The following is a 15,921-nucleotide window of genomic DNA, read 5'->3' as shown; positions in this document are numbered from 1 at the left end:
GTATTGAGATTATGGTTTATGTGTAAGAGAGACAGTCTTTTGTGAATCGTGTTAATTCACCACAAGCTTTATCCAAATGTCGGGTCTTGAGTTGCATTATATCTGAGTCGGAAGCCCCAGAGATACATGTTTGGAAGCTGATCATTATTTTCATTGCAGGTCTCTGACCATTCATACATTCTATTCAAGGCATCCGCATCTCGTTCCCAAATGCCAGGGTATCATCCTAAATCGCCCAATCCCTCGCCAACCATCATGACCTCTTCACGTTATCCGTCCATTCCTTCGCCCCCTTGACCCCCCTCATGCCCTCTCCTAAACAGCCGCCTCTCCCACTCGTCCAGTCCTCGCAAGAACTCCTCGCCCTGCCCTCCCAGCCCGGACTCTTCCGCCTTTCGCGCATGCAATCCCACATCCGCCGCCCTCTCCACAAACGTCCTCCGCAGAATGGCGCTCAGCTCCCTCTCGTCAAACAGATCCAGCATGCGCACCGCCACGCCGTAAAAGTACGCGCTCTGGTCTCGCAGCGCCACGGCTCGCGGGTCGGCCTTGAGCGCGGCCTGGACTTGCTCGGACAGGCAGGGCGGCAGGGTCAAGGTCAGCGGCGGCTTGGAGTCTTCGCCGGCGGAGGCGAGGGCGAACATTTCGGCGAGCCAGAGGGGGGAGCGCGAGGCGGGAGCCGGGCTTGAGGCCGTTGGAGTTGTCGAGATGGCCGAGGTACGGCACGTCGAGCTCGAAGCGACAGGGGACTTTCTGTTCAAAGTAAGCTTCCATTTTGGCTCTTTTGCCCTGCAAGATTGAGATTAAAGAACAGTACATACCTCCCCGTCGGTGAGAATGGCGTCAACGTCGTAGTAGGACATGTCGAGTCTGCATCGCGGGCGCGTTTGCAGAGAGCCTCGCGTTTCTGAGGTTGGGCTTTTCCGGAGCTTTGGTGGGGTTGAGATGCTGGGCTGGGTTTTGGGACGCGTTAAGTGGCGTTTGGGCGCTGACTAACAGAGGGCGACGAGTTACAAGCTGCAAGGGAAATGTGTGTGTCAATTAAGGTGTATGCAGAAATCTGACTGGGAAAAGCATAAATAAAGAGTTAAGTTGGAGATGACACGAAAAAGGTATAAAGTTTGGGTCACTTACAGTTTGAGTGAGAAAGCAATAGAGATGTGCTGCTGGGCAAGCTTTGTGCAAGTACCAAGCTCTTATCGACGGTTGCGCAACCTCCATATCTATCTATAATGTATGCGAAATTTCGAGCATTTGGCATGGAGTTATCAAGGGCTAATCTATCACCTTGACGAGTACATTTGGTCAATAAAGGATCTTGCTGTATGCTGGAGTTGATTTAAGGTTCTAATGCCATCTCTTTGATTGCTTGCGAGCTGTCAACCTAGTGCGCGTCAGACCACTTCTTCATCCTTGATAACTTTGAGGCGCTTTTAGATTAAAAGATGCCCCTTGACGCCATAATAGCTGGGAATCTTTCCAACCGATTGGCTTTATCTTAGTTTACATACCGATTGCCGCAATTAGTACCGATTCGTGCGTTTAAAGGCTATATTCCACGACTTAAAATGAATGATGCTAAGAATGACATCGGGTTGCCATCACGTCAGGCATTTGCAGACTCCAGAATATCTATTGGCTTTCAGTAACAACGCTTTAATGAGACTTCTCTCAGTGGATAAATGCCAGGTATACGCTCCTATCCCTGCTACCTCGCATGATCTGTAAGCGTCCATTTCAGTCCCCGCATTCATTTTAGCTCCTTCTCCGCGATGTGGCTTTTAGCTGTTTGCCTCTTCCAGTTGGTTTCCGCCATTGAGCATTGAGATTGCTGCTTTAAAATCCCAAACGGATGATCTCATCGTATCTGCTTCAAGGCTTGAACGCTCCTGAGACTGGAAATCGTCATTCTTCAGTGTGGTCTTCGTGGACACATCGCCAGGCCGAACACGCCTTTTGCTGGCATCGAGTTGAAGCTATTGGAGGGGAGCACTCAGTCTGAGAACTTTTTGACGCGGAGTTATTTGATACCCCCTGCTTTACGACTCTCTATATACTATCAACCAGGAACGGCTTCCTCGGCCCTTCACTCAAAGTCTCGTGATAGCGCGGAATTCGGGTTTCTGGCCACAAAGTCCGCGTCTCTTGAGCGGACTTTATACCCTCCCGCGCCTCGCCTTAATCCGCCTGGAATTTCGACTTCAGTCTCATTTTAATTCTTCATAATTTCGATTGTTTCGGCTCCAACTCCAAGATGCCGTCTATGGTTGAGGTAAGTCGCTTGTGTCAACAAGTCCATGCCATCTATACTAATCTCATGTGAAGCGCATAATCAACGCCTATAATTGGTGGAACGGCATCAACAAAATTAAAGAAGGCCTGAAAGAAAAGAATCCAGACGCAATTAAATTCGGCGTCATATCAGCCGCGGCGATCAATTTCACTTCATTTTTCGACCCGGTCCAGACCCATCAGGGCGCCGAGATTGTTGCCATTGCCGCCAGATCGAGGGCAAAAGCAGAAGCTCAGGTGGCTAATTACAAGCTCACCGCAGCCAAGGTTTACGACTCGTATGAAGAAGTCCTCCAAGATCCCAATGTCGAGGCCGTCTACATTCCTCTCCCCAACGGCCTTCATCATAAATGGGCAATAAACGCATTAAAGGCTGGCAAGCACGTCTTGATCGAGAAGCCTGTTGGATCCAATGCTGCCGAAGCCAAAGAGATTCAGGACTGCGCGCGAGAAACTGGCAAGATTGCTCTTGAAGCTTACCACTGGCGACTTCACCCTGCCGCTCATCGTGTCAAGGAAATTATTGAAAGCGGCAAATATGGCCACGTCACGGCTACTTCTTCCAAAATGGTCGTACCTCCTGGTGCTATAGGTGCAGATGATATCCGTTTCAACTACGCCTTGGGAGGGGGAGCTTCCATGGATCTTTGCTACGTGGTTTCGGGGTCTTTGTACTGGGCATCCGCTCCCAATGATGTGAAAGGAACCACTTTTGAAGTGTTGGAAGCGAAGTCTCGAGTCAGCAAGCTTGACAAACGAGTCGATGAAGCCATGGAGGCAACTTTCGTTATTCGTAATGCGGATAGTGCGAGACCGCCAGTCATGTGCACCACCACTTGTAAATTGGTGCTGCCAAAGTTCTTGGGATTTATCCCACAGTTTTGGGATCTGACGCCGACAACAGTGGTGGAGCTAGAGCAAGCCAAAATCGAGCTGACGGCCTTTATTGCGCCGTACATTGGGCACAAGATCATCATCACTGAGAAGAGCGGCAAGAAGACCGTTGAAACTGTCTACAAGGATGGGCCCGTATGGGGCAAGAGGGGAGAGCCTTGGTGGACAACGTACAGATATCAGCTCGAGGCCTTTGTGGATCGTGTCAAGGCGTATAAAAACCAGGAACCATATAATGGGCCTTGGGTCGATATGGATGAAAGTGTGAAGCTTATGGAGATTATCGATGGCATCTATAAAAAGGCAGGGATGCCGCTGCGCGGAGCAGAGTAGTGGTGTTGGGAGCACCTTGTTAGCTGACTGAATCTTGCCTATATTAAATTACACCTTCACTCCACTCCATATCGCTGAAGCGATAAAAGTACATATTTCTATCGTACAGATACACTACCTATCTTTCCGCTCGTGTATGATAGTGCCTACCTAGGTAGTCATCCTGATTGCTAGAAATGAAGAACATTAATAGCTAGATATGACGTAACGAATGCTAGCCACTTTGCGAAGTCTTAAATACAGTCTAAAATTATTAAAAAAGGTGTCAATCTTGCAAATGAAATACAAATGGTGTGGCTCTGCGTTCAGTAAAAAGCTACTAGATGATATTTCTACTTAAAAAAGATCTATATAATGACTTTTTGCCTTTTATAATTACTCTAGTAATTGAGCAGTTCCACTAATCATGCTTCCTGCATTAAATACACGATTATATTAATGACGCTCAGTATGGCTGATTAACGATTGTGTCTGACTTGATACGCGGTTCGTTCTGTATTATTTCGTGGGTACGTATCTTCCAGCTGTGGGGCCGTAACACTCTTCTCCTCGCACGTTATAGGTACATATATAGAGGGGTTGGGCCGTCAATGGCATCCGCAAGGCTACAGAGCATCTTCATTTCGCTTTGCCGTCGGCAGTTGGGCCAGATTGACAATTGCAGTCAACAGCCAATCAATGCTTTGAACGCAAAGCAAAACGCCGTAATAAGCTTTCTCTAGACTTCTACCAAATGACGGAGCATTTAAAAATGTCATGTACGGTTTCCCCTTATCTTTATCCATGCTGTCGACAAACACCTATTCTTTGGCACATTGCGCATTCTCTAACAACGTAACTTCATTCAGCAGCACCATCTATCAAGCATGCAGGCCCTGATCTACAGGAAACTACATCGGCGGATGATACCGATGATTCTCGCGGCTCCATCATTCCTGCGGACGAATCGCTTGCAGGCCGTTTCAAAGTTAAGCAGTTGCTGAAACGAGAAAACCATGCTGATGTATATCTTGTCAATGACATGGAAAATGCATCGGAAGGCGAGATGGTTGGCCTTGAGGCTCGTGCCTTTAATCTAATGGGCCTTTCGCAGCGCCATCTGAAGTATCGAATGCGAGCGATGAAGCGTCTCTCGTCTCGCTGTATAAGTAAGACGAAGTGGAACAACTTAGATGTCATCATTTACAAGAGTGGCGATGTCAACATATCTCCTGAAAATACTGCAATGGAGGCTGCGGCGCCATCCCACGATGGTGATGTGTCCATCATGAACATCGTTAAGAAGCCACCAGCGAAAACGGGATACAAGCAAGAATCCGAAAGGCTTCGACAACGCGATAGACGACAGGCCAAGCGTCAGCGCAAGAAGATGACCACTGAGACCGAAAGTTGTGGCACTGCCGCCGAAATCGAGAATGTAGATGATTGCTTGGAGATGAAGCTTGACGATAAGGCGTGGACAATGTTAACTCTTCTTCACATCGCCCACAGCACTCGTCCACTTCGTAAGCTTCTGCCGGATTCCAGCCAGCTTATCGTGAACAATTATCTGTCTATGAAAGATTGTGAAATTAAGTTGACTACGGAAGAGGAAATGGTGGGGTTTGCACAGATCAAAGAGCAAGAACTTGCATATTTAGCCCGTCAACTGAGCAAAGTCAATGCTGCAAAGAAACAATGCCATGATTGTATGGGAGAACTCCTACGTCAGCGGCTGTTACATCCAAAAGGATCAAAAGAATGGTTAGAAATACAACGAAACGATATCGAACCCAAGAAACAGAATTTCAGGATTCTCCGAACCGCAATCAAAGTCCTGCCAGATCTTATTGCCGCGGCTAAAGCGCGCCATCAGTCAGTCTCGCAGAAATTAGCCCTTCGACGGCAAGAGATGCAGGAAGAGAAGAAAAAGCAAAATTTGGAGATGAAGCTTGAGGAATTAAGCAGCAAGCTAGAGAATTATGACTTGTGGCAGCGTTGTGTAGCTCCGGCCTCGGACACATTTTTTCATCTCACTACCATGCGCGAAACAGTGCGTAAACAAATGAGCAAGCTAGAGGAGAGGGAGTAAATACCTCTGTGATTTAGGTGATTGAGTCAGGAGTAGTCAGCGTGAAGTATAAAATCATTCTATGACACGCGTAACAATAAAATAGGGCTTTCAAACTTCAAGTAGAACTTATACTGTTATATATGAAACGCTAAATAGTAGCACTCATAGAGAAGGAAAAAAGGGACAAGAAAGAAAATGAAACAGAATGAAACAAAACAAAACGCTACAAAACAAAACGCTACAAAACAAAACGCTACAAAACAAAACGCTACAAAACAAAATAAACGCCAGTATCCTTTCTTTCTATCCTTGTTTCCTTCTTAATTTTTTTTTAAACGTAGGCCATGTTGCCATATGAAAATCGCCTGCAATCCAAGACTACTCAAGTCAGAATATAGATTACAAGACGGCCTGGTATCTTGACGCGTTGATAGTCGGCGAGGCCTTACCCGGGCCTTGACGGCGCTGTCCCCAGGCGGGTGAATTCAAGACACAGACTGATCAACGATAGAGATCATCCAACAACTGGTTTGTATGATCCGACGAAACGCATGATATCAAAATGCGACCAAAGAGTATCCTTAGAGACACAGACTTCTCACAGGCATGACGACGCAGCCTTGTCGCCCAGCAAGTTTAACCCCCAATAGATGAAGCCGCTCACTGGGTGAGAATAGCATGTGGAATAAGCGCTGATCTTGACGACGCAAACGCCAATCCCAGTCGTCACCTGTAATTTCTCCTCATAACCGTCCATTCCTACGCTCACTCATTCACTTCTTCGGCCGACCTGGCCTGCGCCGCCCGCAGCTATCGACATGTTGCAACATTCTGACGACGGCATTCGAGCCGCCGCTGTCCACACTATGCCCACAAGAGCAGAGAAAAGGCACAACGGGGTCGCACGGCTTCTTGCGCTTGAGATGGTTGCGGAACTTGTCTTTGCGGAACAGCATCTCACAACGACAGCGGATGCGCGATAATGGATGCAATTTTGCGCTCTCAAGATGCCGCCGGAAATCCTTCTTCAGGCCGAAGTGCACTTTGCAAGTCTTGCAGTGGAAGCGTCCACCCCGATGGTGTGCAGACTCGATGTGATCCACCAAGTCGTCCACGCCGAGGAAGATTTCGGGGCAGAAATCGCAGCCGCGCAAGCTGGGCTGGTAGGACAAAGGCACTTGCGTTGATGAAGCAGGCGAAGCGGAAGTCGGAATCGATGTATTCGTGGCGGTGGTTGATAGCAAAGTCTCCGGCGCGGGCGAATTTGTGACTTCTCTGGAAGAAGCTCTCAAGGTGAATGAATGAGTTGTAGGAGCTGATGGCTCAAAGGGCAAGTCAAGGCCATCACCAGTAGCAAGAGAGACGTCGCGGTCGGGAGCGGCAGGCGATGGTTCGCGCAAATCACTCCACAGTTTGGAGGTCTCATCCTCCTCGCTAGTTCTGGCTGAGTCCAAAGGAATGACATGTAGGTACCATTCAATATCGTGTTCGTCGGCATCTACGCCCTCTATGCGGTGATCGCCATGGTGACTCTGAATAGTTGACGCGCCGGGGAGCCCGGCGCGAAACTACACAGAATGAAAAGATCAAGGATTGTGATGGGCGGCTGCATGTACCGCTACTGTTCGAATGAGAACCGATGATGAGAGGAGCCTTTTCATTTTTAGAGTCAGTCACACAAACCTATCCATAATTGGGCGCATCGTCAACGAGGAAAGACAAGGCAACGCGGCGTCCTCGCTTTCTCATCTACACCGGCGCTCAGACAAGCCAAAACACTCAACGCATCAACTCACCGAGGTTGCTCCCACAAAGGGTGAGGCTCAAAGGCGTACAGCTGCCCTGTCTTGCAGAAAACCAGGCGGAAAATAAGCAGTAGATATGTAGATCTGGTTCGCGGACCCAGGCTGTGCCTTCAAAGAGGGCCGGTTTTCTGATTCGCTGCCGCCTGGGTGCATGGTATTAAGAGGGCCGGTTTTCTCATTGGTCGACCCCTGGTGGCAAAACCTGTGTCCGATATCAGCTGGAAGTTACCATTCGCTCCCCCAGCTGGACTAGGCAGTACTTTATTTCCATGCCGCCAGTTTTATTTAAGACTGCATGTGCCCTGTATTATAGTGAGTAACCTGCTGTAGTATCGTGATTTAGCCGCTATACTTCAGTGGAATAGCAGAGAACTTGTTAAAGTCACGGCAAGATCAATACATGTCAATATTAACTCTTTGGTAACAATGGTGGCAATGGTGGTATCACTGGCTAGTCCGCCTTCTGTTTAGTTGATAGGGAACAATTCGCCTTGCCTTCCACTGTATTAGCCCATGAATATAACACGCTGAGGTACAATGCTAATAAGACCTGTTAAGACTCGAGTACTATTTTCATTTCCTGTCCTCTACGGAGTAACAATTTCTAGCTCCTGCAGCCTTGGATGAGGGCCAATTCGCTGAATGGCCAAAACCTCCCCACCAAGGGACAATAAACGCACATGAGCCATGACAATGCTGGATTCGAGGGCCAATTCTTTTACTGGCTGGTGAGGACGATTTGTTACATGTATTCATAAATGAGGAACTTTAAAGCGGCACACCGCCATGGCCTTCTGCGCAGGTTCTCCAATGAGAAAACTGGCCCTACTTACCATGGTACATAGGTATTCGATGTTGCAATGGCAATATCACGAGAGGTGCCCAAGCTATAAAATGTCCTCACGAAGCCAATGGCGAGTATTTATTTAGATCCAAAGTCTCAATCTACCTTTAATGGATAGAGTCTGCTTCTCATGTTCTAATTATCTGAATGAGGACTTATTTCCATGACCTTGCATCTGAATTTACCTGAGCTGCGTTGTTGACCTATTCAAGACATTTGTTTCATCCAAGTTTACATGCTCTACAGCTAGAAAATGGCTGGAAATAACCACGAGAAGAAAACCGGTGGGTTTCGTTAAAGCGTTTGCGTCACTTCCGTTTATGCTGATTCAGATGTATAAATATCAGCTTCAAAATCAGGGTCGGCTCAAGCCTCAATGAGTCATCAAACTCGACAATGGTTATCACAACCAGGTGGTCAAGACCCATGGACGCCTATCAGATGCACCACTTGCTCAAATCAACATATAAACCACGAGTCTGGGGCCAAGGAGAATAAAGGAGGCCCATCAAGCGATTGCGCTACCCAGGGTTCTATTCCAGAGTCTCACGAAAGTACGTGATTGAAAGGAACTTGGCCTGATATCACCAGCCATTACAATGTCTATATACCTAGTGAAACTCACACAACTATTTAAAGACTTTTCTCTCGACGCAGGCTTGCTTTCACTTTATTATGAAAATTACGGTCATCCCACAGTCCTTGAAATAGCCGAAGCCAAGAGCTTGTCATGATCACTCCGTTGGCTGCCTGCTTGCTAAGCTTGCTTATGTTGAATCACACCTTCACTCCAATTTCGACTGTCTTAGTGATAAAAAGTACATATTTCGATGCGATTGTATTCATAGCTAGGCTCCGATAATTATTTCGTATATAGTAAGGAATAGCCATCCACTAATGAATGTGCACCTGATACGTGCTTCCATCAAGGCAAAATCCTTCTTCCATCTCAGGAAACATTGGGCAACCTACAAGACGATACTGATCGCTCGAATCTCCCCGAAGAACTGCCTCTACCTCTTTGGTGTTCATCTTCATACATCGCCTAATTCTCTCTACCGAAGAGAAGAAAAATCGAACCGCCTTTTCCACTGTGTCAATTGGTATTCGTAGCCGAAACGTTCTATTCAAGCCCAACGGCTTCGTCTTAAGTGAAGAGATGTGTTTTGTTACGAACTCAGTTTGCTGAATATACCTCGTGACCGGCTGCCAATTTCCATTCCACATGAGCTTTTCGAAGCCTTCTATGCTGCAAGATTTTCCCTCATTTGTATTTTGCAGGAGTAACTGGCCCAAGTAATCCTTCAAACGATCTTTGCCGTGCGTAATTTCCCATTCGAAAAAGCCATCTACGACGCTTGCTTTGAAACGAGCTTCAAAGCATGAAATAAAGACCTTTTCAAATTCTGAACGGGAATCAACTTCTTGGCCGAAGAGGGCATGATAAGCTGGAAACATATCCCACCCGGTACTTGCGAGGGGAAAGAAAGCTCTTATTGGGCTAGTGTGATAACTTTCAAATGCCTCATCCAGAAGCTCTCGAGTCCATGTAATCGTAGAATCTAGACTCTCAATCCATCTGTTCCTAACATAGCCGTTGGAAGATTTAACGAACATGGATAGACTGGCGCCTACCAATCTATAATTGTTGGCTTCAAAAGCGTCTTCTGATTGCCTCAAGATCAAATATAGCAAACTGGATTCGTCAGAAATGAGCATAAATATGTGGTCTTGTCCTGGTTTGATTGTTGAATCAAGGGGATTGCCTGAGGCTAGAAATATATCAGCCTTTGGTCCAGACACTTGAAAGACTTTATAGGCTCCAATCTCTCCAACAACAACCGGTGTTGAAGGGATTGCGCATAAGTGAGTCAGTTGAATAGATAAGGCACCAGTGGCTGAATGAATGGCAATATCCTGATCCCATGGTCTTGAGTGAAGAGTATCGGCTAGCCAATCATTACACGCATCCCTTTTACCAAAATGCTGAGAACTTTCAGAGTCTTCCAGTGTGAACAAGTTTGCAACTTCATCGCAGTTGTCTTTCTCGGAGAGATATTGGCTCATACGGCTAGTCATTTCATTCCCATTGACTTCTGTGGCGGTAAACATGAATTGCCATGCTTCGTTTGACTCCCACGATGGAGTCCACGAAGGCGAGGATGTCGTGGCATATAATGTAGAGCCATGTAGAAGAAGGTGCGTCTTCTTGAGATTGACTATAAGATGAGCCAAGAGCCCGACGAAAATATGCTGGGCTGATAGAGAATAGTCTGGCTGCCATGATGCCATTTCTTTGTCATCTCTTCGGATTAGGCCAAGGATGCCAAAGAGTCGATCCCGCAGATCTGTCGCGTGCGATTTCGAGGTGACTGCCAAAACTCCGTATAGGTCCTCTAACTGGATCGATTTCTGCGTCATATATTGAAGCCACGGCGCTTCACTTTCATCCCAGTTCCAGTTTGCATTGATGTCCTTGAGTCGGGAAGCAGTTGTATTATCGATAGCATATTCTGTGTCTCCAATTCGCATTACAGCCCTTTGCGATGCGACCAATTCTTGGATTACCCAGACGCGACTGAAGTATCTCCTCTGTAAGAGGGTCCTCATGGCGACATCAACCTGCCCTGAGTTATCGTCGTCGAAAGATGATTTGTCTAAGTGACGCAGATGTTGATTTAATTCTTCCAGCCTGCGCCGATGCGGGAATTGCCCTTGAGCCGGAAGCGCAATATCAGGCCCCAGATAGACAATAACCCGAGCGCACTCTTCATAAATCTGCCTCATTTTTGCAACCTGATCTCCACGTTCTTTGGTGTTATTTTGGTTGATACATAGGGCGTCCACCCACACCATTCTTACACCTCTCCAAGGACGTATAGAGCGAAGCATATTCCAACAGTTTTTTGTCTGGAAAACGACATCCCAGTATGGGCCCACAAACACTGGCTGAGATGGAACGTGGTCGCCATCCTCTCCACCCCAGGTATATGACACTGTCTCGAACTCGGGGCAGTCTGCGTGTTTGTAGGTTTCCAACGTCAAATGGACTGGATAATCATCATGCTCTGGCGCTGTGAGACAGGCTAGCCTGAACTCATCCAGTCCAAGAGTATTCCCATAGTTAAGAGATTCGTGGGTATCCTGCTGAGGATCCAAGGTTTGTACATTTGCCGGAGGCGATAATTCCGGTGTGTTTAATCCGATGTAGGGAACAGATGGTGGCCAGCTTAAATTGAGCTGACCTGGCGGCTCATTTTGGATTGAAGAGCTAAGGGCAGTTCCCGAACTCTTGTTGCCGGCCAAGTCTTCCAGATTACATTCGCTATTGCACGTGTGACAATACGGCTGCTCATTTTTCACAACAATCGATGGGCTATTGCAAGAAGATTTGTGCCAACGCTTCATAGCGCATAGATGATTGTTTTCAAGTGCAAAAGAGACATGAGAATAAAAATTCTTTAATTCGGGGCTATGTTTGGTTAAGTTATATAATGCAATCAAGGCCAGCACAGCGTTCTTGGCGCTAGAATGACACTCAAGGACCTGATCGGGTTAGGATTGGGCACACTTGACAGCTGAACTTCTAACCCCGCAGTTAGCACGAAGAGATGAGGGTCAACGTGAATGGCATGTTGAAATTCGTGTGAATTGGTTGCTACCAATCTCTTCTACGACACGCGGCATCTCTTAAGACTTGCTCTATGTTGGTTCGCGATTTTCTTCTTCTGCTGTTGATGATCTCTGATCCCTCATGCTTCAGCGCGACGTATGAAAGACTCAAGTGAAGGATATCGAAGGACATCATTTGGAGAGCATTGAAGTGCAAGAGGGCGGATAATGGGAGCGTTAAGATGAGACGGCTAGCCAGCTTTTAGAGAGTTTGAGATGATCGCAAAGGCTGAAATTGTTCAACCAACAAGAGCGTCATGACAAAAGGGTAGCGGTCGCGCAGTAAGAAGCTCAATAGTAATTTAAGCCTCTTCAAATTACATATATATGGGGGATTGGCATGTAGCTCTGATTTATAATATGAGACAAACTAATAATTTTACACTACAGAATATAGCGGATTTAACGCTGAGGATGAGTAAACTGCCTATTGCAAGTGGGTATTTATAATCCGCGTACCCGGTACAATCACCATTGTCGGACTCCGCGTTCGTTCAAATAAGCTGCTGACAAGGGACAACCTGTTCAAGAATTATTCGGGAGTTTAATCTATTGGTTTGCACTTGCTACGCAAACTCCGCCAAAAGACCGGTAATAGGGACTCGTGCGGACATGGCCCTTGCAGCTTGGGCTAGTGTGGGCTATAAGAAGATAATACAAGTGAATCTGAGATATATTTAAGATTGAAATGCCCATATCTAAACGAGAAGAGCAAGAGTTCATCACAGCAGAGAAAATGACCACCGGCTTCCAGACAGGCATAAAGGCTACCCTTCTTGTTACCAAGAAGAAAGGTATGTCTGACGAAGACTTTGAACAGCATTATACCAAAGTCCATATCCCTATAGCCGCGGATATTTTGAACAGACACCGAGTTTTGTATCACGGAGTCGTAAGTTTATTGCCAAAAAAGAAGCATCGCTTTCTTAACATGAAACATAGCAATTCATTACTGGCGAAAACAAGGAAAACGTCCAAGCACTGTTCGGCGGCGCTGTGGGTAGTATTGACTGTGATGCAGTTGTTACTACTATTTTCCCCGACATGGATTCTTTGAAAGCAACTTTTGCGGATCCTGAGTTTGTAACTAAGCTGCATCCTGATGGGAAGATTTTAACAGAAGATGATGGCCGCATGGTAATCGGAAAAGAGTTTGTGGGCGTCCGGAATGAGGCAAAAGCGGTCTAGGTGTACTGGAAAAGGATATCCAAATAGCTAAATTTACCTTTCATGGAAATAGGCTTTGGTGGATGAGCTTTAAAGGCAGCGTTGTTGGCAATATACGGATTTGCAGGCGAGCGAGATATAGTATTTTGAATCAGCAGAGTTTTCGCAGCTTGGTACAGATATTATAATTCTGCATACATTACAATGACGCAATGGACGTGAAATCAATTTGTGATTATTCATTGACCCATCGTAGCTTGGATCAACATAGTCATAACATCCCTAAACAAGAATTGCTTGCTCTCAAGGATATGGCTTGCGGCGATGATCGGTGAAATAAATAACAAAATGTGTTTTCAGCAAAATTCTGCAGAATCTCCGTATCAGCGTTATATATACATGCCGGTGAGCGCGACAACTGCAGAGCGAAAATATTTGCGATCCAAATTCATCGCGTATTCCCTGCGAAAATTAACGGAAACTTCCGCTCTCAGACGGATTGAATTACATATAGAAGGGGCTGTTTGTCAACATGAGAGAAGGAAATAACCAGTCTTTCAAGTCCCCCCTCGGCACATCGGTTGGAAAGCGCAGCGATTAATAATCTTGGCAGATGATTAATAAATGTCTTGATCCGAGGCAAGACGTTGTCAAGAAAACCTCAACTCGAAGTTGTAGTCTACATGATACTGGCCAATATATTGGAGTCAAGGGCTGAGTACTGGATTGATTTTGATGCCAGTACAAGGAGGACTCGAGTTATTAGTTAAATGCGTGATGCTATTGGCGTGATGAGAGCAGCACCACTGTATTTATTTGTATTTATTTGTCTTGCTATATTATCGTGATCCGTCTCGCCATATGTTACTTCTCCCAAGCTCCATTTGTTGTAGCAAATAAATGGAATGTAAACATAATGGTAGGATGTCTGACAGAGCTATAATCTCTTTCGCTAGTGTGAACTCTCAAAATTAAGAGACACCAGCTACAGTATTCGAATCGGAGGTAAGGGATTCAATCCATGAATCGTGAAAATATGTAAATCCTTGTTGTGATTTTGATGGAGGGATTACAAAGCAACTTACTCAAAAGTTGTATGTCTACAAACACATATGTTAACTTATAGATCATCCGATTGATTCCAAATTCCAAGGTTAGTATAGCCACTCTTATCGGTTATACATTTTTTGATTACTTGCCATATGAAAGCTGATCTCGTTGAAAGGCCAAAACATGGTCCATTCGCATCGTTTTGGCGCTTCTGAATACAACGCCTATATATTTCAGAGGCAGCCACTCAATTGCCTGATAATAAACAAAACACTTTCAACACCTGTTATAATACTTGGACTCAAGTTCACAGCAGCCAAAAAAGCAACAAGAGACTCACACCATCAACATGACTCAATCCAGTCTCGTAGGGAGAGAATATCGAGGTTATCGATCTAATGGAGGAAGCATCATTGCGTATGACGCTAAAATTCCGGAATTGGGCCCCAAAGATGTTGTTGTTCGCATCACTCACAGTGGTCTTTGCGCAAGTGATGTAGCAATGGTCAAACTTGGTGCTCCTGTTGCTCTAGGGCACGAAGGAGTAGGAATCGTTGAACTGATTGGCTCTGACGTGAAGCAGCTGAAGGTTGGAGATCGGGTTGGTGGCGGATACCATCGAGATGCCTGTGGCAGCTGCAAGTTCTGTCTCAAAGGCAAAGATATCTACTGCTATGATCGTATTGTCTTGGGTGAAGGAGACTACGACAATGGTACCTTTGGCCAATTCTATATCGGCAAGGAGACGTTTTTGCACAAGATTCCAGATAACATTCCCAGCGAGTACGCTGCTCCTCTCCAGTGTGCTGGCGTTACAGTGTACACTGCTCTCAGGGAGACGGTTGAGCCTGGCATGCGAGTTGGTATTTACGGAATTGGTGGTCTTGGGCACCTTGCAATCCAATTCGCCGCCAAGATGGGCACTGAAGTCGTTGTTTATAGCACATCGGCAGACAAAGAGCAGGAAGCACGCGCTTGGGGAGCCAGTGAATTTCACCTTGTCAGTGCTATGTACGACACCATCAAAGCTCCAATAGATGTTTTGGTGATTACTGGAAGCTATTATCCAGATTTTGAAAGGTAGGTTAATTTCTTGTTCTTCACGCCTCACCTACGTTAATTTGTTCTCTCATGTGCGTCGCTAAAATCTGAACAGGGCCATGACAAAAGAATTCTTGTCAAGAAACGGCATTATCGTGCCGCTGACTGCTCCAATGGGAGCTATGAATCTTAAGTAAGACCCGATGTTTATGAAAGCATAATTACTTAGACCTGAACGTCCACTAACGATAGTTTCAAGCACGCGCAATATGTTCTTCGATGGGTATCGCGTACATGCAAGTCTAGTTGGTTCTAGGGCAATGCATGCTGAGACGCTCGAGTTTGCAGCCAAAAACGACATTAAACCTCTGATTCAAATCACCAAACTCGAAAATCTTGGCTCTCTCCAAAAAGCCATCAGTGACCTGGGAGCAAATGCGATCCGGTATAGAGCTGTATTTGAGATATAGGTCCTAACGAGGGCATGAATTATTCGAGGGCTTTGGAGGCACCAAATCTTGTAAGCACGTATTGGCAAGCCTACGACAGCTTTGTGCAAACTTCAATATACTGTCCAGTTATGGACTGCTCAAAACTCGAGTACCTTTGTGTCGTGAAATATTACTCGTGTTCTAAGTCCAAAATGTTATGATATCACTGTGATGCAGTCTCTAATGAAGAGCTGTAACATAAATGGCAAATGTTCTAATTACCGGAAAATTAGGGTTATATCGTCACAGGAGCCATGTCTTTGGCGGGATTCGATTCGC

General features: G+C 46.1%; 7 protein-coding genes across 7 annotated transcripts; 5 read left to right on the top strand and 2 right to left on the bottom strand.

Annotated features, from left to right (window-relative positions):
• Positions 1-91: 91 nt before the first annotated feature.
• TrAtP1_010305 (uncharacterized protein) lies at positions 92-1,017 on the bottom strand. The gene has a single exon (XM_066114648.1). The coding sequence runs from the start codon at positions 642-644 to the stop codon at positions 270-272; it is 375 nt and encodes a 124-aa protein (XP_065970744.1). The 5' UTR covers positions 645-1,017; the 3' UTR covers positions 92-269.
• A 1,237-nt stretch (positions 1,018-2,254) lies between these two features.
• TrAtP1_010304 (uncharacterized protein) lies at positions 2,255-3,519 on the top strand (the record flags this gene model as incomplete). Its single annotated transcript, XM_014089806.2, has 2 exons — positions 2,255-2,272; positions 2,326-3,519. 2 exons carry the CDS (start codon positions 2,255-2,257, stop codon positions 3,517-3,519), a joined length of 1,212 nt encoding a protein of 403 aa, XP_013945281.2.
• A 609-nt stretch (positions 3,520-4,128) lies between these two features.
• Positions 4,129-5,853, top strand: TrAtP1_010303 (uncharacterized protein). Its single transcript, XM_066114647.1, has 2 exons — positions 4,129-4,277; positions 4,368-5,853. Exons 1-2 carry the CDS (start codon positions 4,253-4,255, stop codon positions 5,588-5,590), a joined length of 1,248 nt encoding a protein of 415 aa, XP_065970743.1. The 5' UTR covers positions 4,129-4,252; the 3' UTR covers positions 5,591-5,853.
• Positions 5,854-6,345: 492 nt separating this feature from the next.
• On the bottom strand, positions 6,346-8,213 carry TrAtP1_010302 (uncharacterized protein; the record flags this gene model as incomplete). The annotated part of the gene is made up of 5 exons (XM_066114646.1): positions 6,346-7,140; positions 7,195-7,225; positions 7,369-7,418; positions 8,058-8,102; positions 8,211-8,213. 5 exons carry the CDS (start codon positions 8,211-8,213, stop codon positions 6,346-6,348), a joined length of 924 nt encoding a protein of 307 aa, XP_065970742.1.
• Positions 8,214-8,315: 102 nt separating this feature from the next.
• Positions 8,316-11,682, top strand: TrAtP1_010301 (uncharacterized protein). The gene is made up of 2 exons (XM_066114645.1): positions 8,316-8,505; positions 8,569-11,682. Exons 1-2 carry the CDS (start codon positions 8,475-8,477, stop codon positions 8,781-8,783), a joined length of 246 nt encoding a protein of 81 aa, XP_065970741.1. The 5' UTR covers positions 8,316-8,474; the 3' UTR covers positions 8,784-11,682.
• An 829-nt stretch (positions 11,683-12,511) lies between these two features.
• TrAtP1_010300 (uncharacterized protein) lies at positions 12,512-13,258 on the top strand. Its single transcript, XM_014089550.2, has 2 exons — positions 12,512-12,785; positions 12,836-13,258. Exons 1-2 carry the CDS (start codon positions 12,582-12,584, stop codon positions 13,079-13,081), a joined length of 450 nt encoding a protein of 149 aa, XP_013945025.2. The 5' UTR covers positions 12,512-12,581; the 3' UTR covers positions 13,082-13,258.
• Positions 13,259-14,459: 1,201 nt separating this feature from the next.
• Positions 14,460-15,621, top strand: TrAtP1_010299 (uncharacterized protein; the record flags this gene model as incomplete). The annotated part of the gene is made up of 3 exons (XM_014089556.2): positions 14,460-15,190; positions 15,267-15,344; positions 15,411-15,621. The coding sequence occupies 3 exons, from the start codon at positions 14,460-14,462 to the stop codon at positions 15,619-15,621; spliced, it is 1,020 nt and encodes a 339-aa protein (XP_013945031.2).
• Positions 15,622-15,921: the final 300 nt, after the last annotated feature.

This window comes from Trichoderma atroviride, chromosome 5 (assembly GCF_020647795.1).
Source record: "Trichoderma atroviride chromosome 5, complete sequence".
NCBI classification, from domain to species: Eukaryota; Fungi; Ascomycota; class Sordariomycetes; order Hypocreales; family Hypocreaceae; genus Trichoderma; species Trichoderma atroviride.
The sequence above is the reverse complement of the archived record's forward strand: the minus strand, read 5'-3'. Positions and strand labels throughout refer to the sequence as shown.